Below are 3,191 nucleotides of genomic sequence, written 5' to 3' on the forward strand. Positions count from 1 at the left end.
CAAAGTGCCAGCAGCCACCAGTGCCATCATCACCAACGGTGAGTAGTGCAGACTAGAGTTGCTACAATGCATGCTATGACCTTTTGGACATAATGGGCTTAACAAATAAGTGTTGTTTGTGTAAAATCTTGTTTATGTTGGGGGGAAAAACCTGCATTTGTCTACTCATTTTGAAAGGGTCCTGCTCATGTCATATGGCCTTAAAAAGAGGATTCATTAGATTACCGGATTACTAATAAAAACGATCAACAAAAAAACCAAAAATACTTGATTAATGCAGCTCTAAAATACTTACAGTATTACACAGTTACCTCTCCAATTTTGTTTATAATGAAAATGCAATTGCCTATTGCTTTGCTATATGAAATTTTCAATTGGTTGCCATAGCTATTCTAATACAGCTTGCACACTGATGGAAATCCCTTTCTACCCCTTTTGTGGAGTATCTAAGCAACACAATTAAAAAAAAAGAAATGTTGTTTGTGTTCCTTCTGATAACATTGTATTGTGGTCCTTGTTCGGTGGTAAGGTTTGGTCATTAGTGTCTTCTGTTTCTTCTATAGATGGCATTGGCATCAACCCAGCACAAACAGCAGGTTAGTATGTGGAACTGACTTTGTCATCGTTGGATTGTGTTTTTCTTTAATTATTGCAATGCTGAACAGTTATTATGGTACTTTGAGTTGCACCTTAATTTAAGACTTGTTAACTTGCCTGCCTTTTAGTATACACTTAATCACAATCAGAACCTTTTATGTCATTACTTCAATAGCACATCAAAACAGCAAACCTCTTTCAGATTTTCAGGTTTTAAAAAATTCCTAATGAAAGGTGACCGCAGTGTTTATCCCAATGGGTGTCGAGACTCCCTGTTCATCATCTACAACACATTTTGTTGACATGACATGTACAGCCTTGGAAGGAAGGTGTGCGTGTGCGTGTGTGTGTGTGTGTGTGTGTGTGTGTGTGTGTGTGTGTGTGTGTGTGTGTGTGTGTGTGTGTGTGTGTGTGTGTGTGTGTGTGTGTGTGTGTGTGTGTGTGTGTGTGTGTATTTACACACTTATTAAGTCATGAATATTGATGGCGATGGGGGGGTTCAACTGTGCTGTAGTAAGTGGGTTCGGTGAAAGAAAAGGGTATTATTAGTGTGTAAACGCTGAAGGGGTCTCATCAAATATCTAATTTACTCTCTCCCGTGTCATCCCCGCTACATCTGGTGTTGTGACTGGGGCTCAAGGGGTTGTTTATGGTAATGTCACGTGTTGTATACAGCACAGCTGCGGCTACGTGACAGGATATGATATATGTGGAGGACACGAACGTGGCTTTGATCTTTGCTAATTCTAACCCCTCTAATGGTACACGTTTCAACTGTTTAACGTCTCTTGTAACTCTGAAGTTAATCATTGTGAAAAGGGTCCATTACCATCTCCAAATACACACATGCACACACATAAAATCACTCATACTGCAGTTACATGCACAGAATATTCCGGTTTTAACTGAAAGTTGTCAGTATTCTGTTGAAAAGTTCCGGAAGTTCGTCAAGTTCAGGAATATTGCATTTACATGTGTGGAACAGCATTCTGCATCCGGAATATTCCTGTAACACGGCCACAACGGCCACATTTGGGGTGATTGAGGTGTTACAGGACTCATGTGCCAACCGAATACTGTCGCCAGGTGCCACCGTTTAAAATCTTATATGTAGCTGCTTTCAAAGACGGGAAAGAAGGTGATTGTTTTGGCTTATGTAACTGAAATTTACTTTGCTGAAAGTGCAAAGTGTTTCAGCTTACCGCAACACAGAAATATCCTGGCCCCCCATGACCTCAGAAGTTTTTTGGGGACAGGCAGAAAAATTAAGGCTTTATCCTGCAAGTGTTCCCTCGAAACAGGCTGCAGGCTTTCAGTGGCATTTCTAAAGGTTAATGTGGTGTTCTTTTGTGACCTATTTACTGTGTTATGGGCCGATTCCAAAAAAAGTGCTCTTTTGTTTTTTTTTCCTTTCCAGGAAACGTCTTTTTGAAGCACGGCTCAGAACTGCGAATCATTCCCAGGGACAGAGTGGGTGCAGAATCTTGTCCAGGCAGCAAATGACTTCATCGGGATAAACAGAAATCACATTTGTATTTATTTTCACCCCCCTTAACAAAATGAAACCCTCCTCCGAACATACCCTTCTGATGTTCTGACACTCAGAAGGTTATAGGACTGCACCATGGACCCCCCCTTCATTTTGGCACAGTTAGTGTCAATCAGTTGGAAGAATGCATCTGCACGCAACACATATCTACAAGACGAACGTTGAAAAGTGCCAATAAATCATGCAGCAGTTTCCATGTCAATAATTAATTGAAAACGAAAACAATGTCTCTGCAAGACTGACACCTTATGAGGGAAATCATGGTGTTTCGTGACTTCAACCAGTAATGACCAGACCACACAATTTTTAGTTTGTTTATTTGTTTTTTATTTGTTTTTTTTTCTCTCTTTTTTCATATTTATCTTGCTAGCTGTTATTAACCCGTATCTAATATCATAGTCATAGCCCAGAGGCTGTGTATATACAACCACAGCACAGCAGAATCACTTCAGATTGTTTGCAGCTCTGTCAGTCGAAGTGTAGATTTCCCAGTCATTATTTTTTTTCTGAATTGTGGATCAAAGCAAAGGTTGACATGATCTTTCTTGAACAAAGATCTTGATCCCATACCATTTTCATTCCATTGCAATTTCAGTTTCAATATTTTACTATCAGCAAAACGCGTAACACTCAATGTTTTATGTAAAATAGCAAAACATGTACGTTGTGCAAAATAATCTTGTCTTAAACTGGAAAGATTTGTTTTCTTAATGGACTCGGTGCTTGTGTGAAGTAAACACTTGCAAGTACTTAAACGTTTCAAGTGTAAGATACTCCTTTTGAGATCCTTGCCTCACACACAGAAGAAGATGCATTAAACAGTTAACAGATTCACCCTTTCCAAAGGTGAAAACAATACATATATTCACAAACAACAAGCATACAGTAATTGTCATGACTCATTTTTACTGGTGACCACCATGCAAATCATTTGGGCTTTTAAGGAGTACTTTAAACCCACACATGTTCCAACACAAAGCCATTTTGAGTGTGTTAAAAGGTACAGTTTTAGACGGGCGAGAGCAATGATGGTCTGAAGGCAGAA

The 3,191-nt window shown here is 39.4% G+C and overlaps 1 protein-coding gene across 1 annotated transcript in view; it reads left to right on the forward strand.

Moving 5' to 3' along the window:
• ufm1 (ubiquitin-fold modifier 1) overlaps positions 1-2,895 on the forward strand; it is a 22,363-nt gene extending 19,468 nt beyond the window's left edge. Inside the window, exons 4-6 of the mRNA XM_063203411.1 lie at positions 1-38; positions 564-596; positions 2,015-2,895. The exon at positions 1-38 is cut by the window's left edge and continues 2 nt beyond it. Of these exons, the coding sequence (XP_063059481.1) occupies positions 1-38; positions 564-596; positions 2,015-2,100 (157 nt within the window). The 3' untranslated portion in view covers positions 2,101-2,895. The remainder of the gene's footprint in view (positions 39-563; positions 597-2,014) is intronic.
• Positions 2,896-3,191: the final 296 nt, after the last annotated feature.

The sequence above is a fragment of the Engraulis encrasicolus genome, chromosome 7 (genome assembly GCF_034702125.1).
Source record: "Engraulis encrasicolus isolate BLACKSEA-1 chromosome 7, IST_EnEncr_1.0, whole genome shotgun sequence".
NCBI lineage: Eukaryota > Metazoa > Chordata > Actinopteri > Clupeiformes > Engraulidae > Engraulis > Engraulis encrasicolus.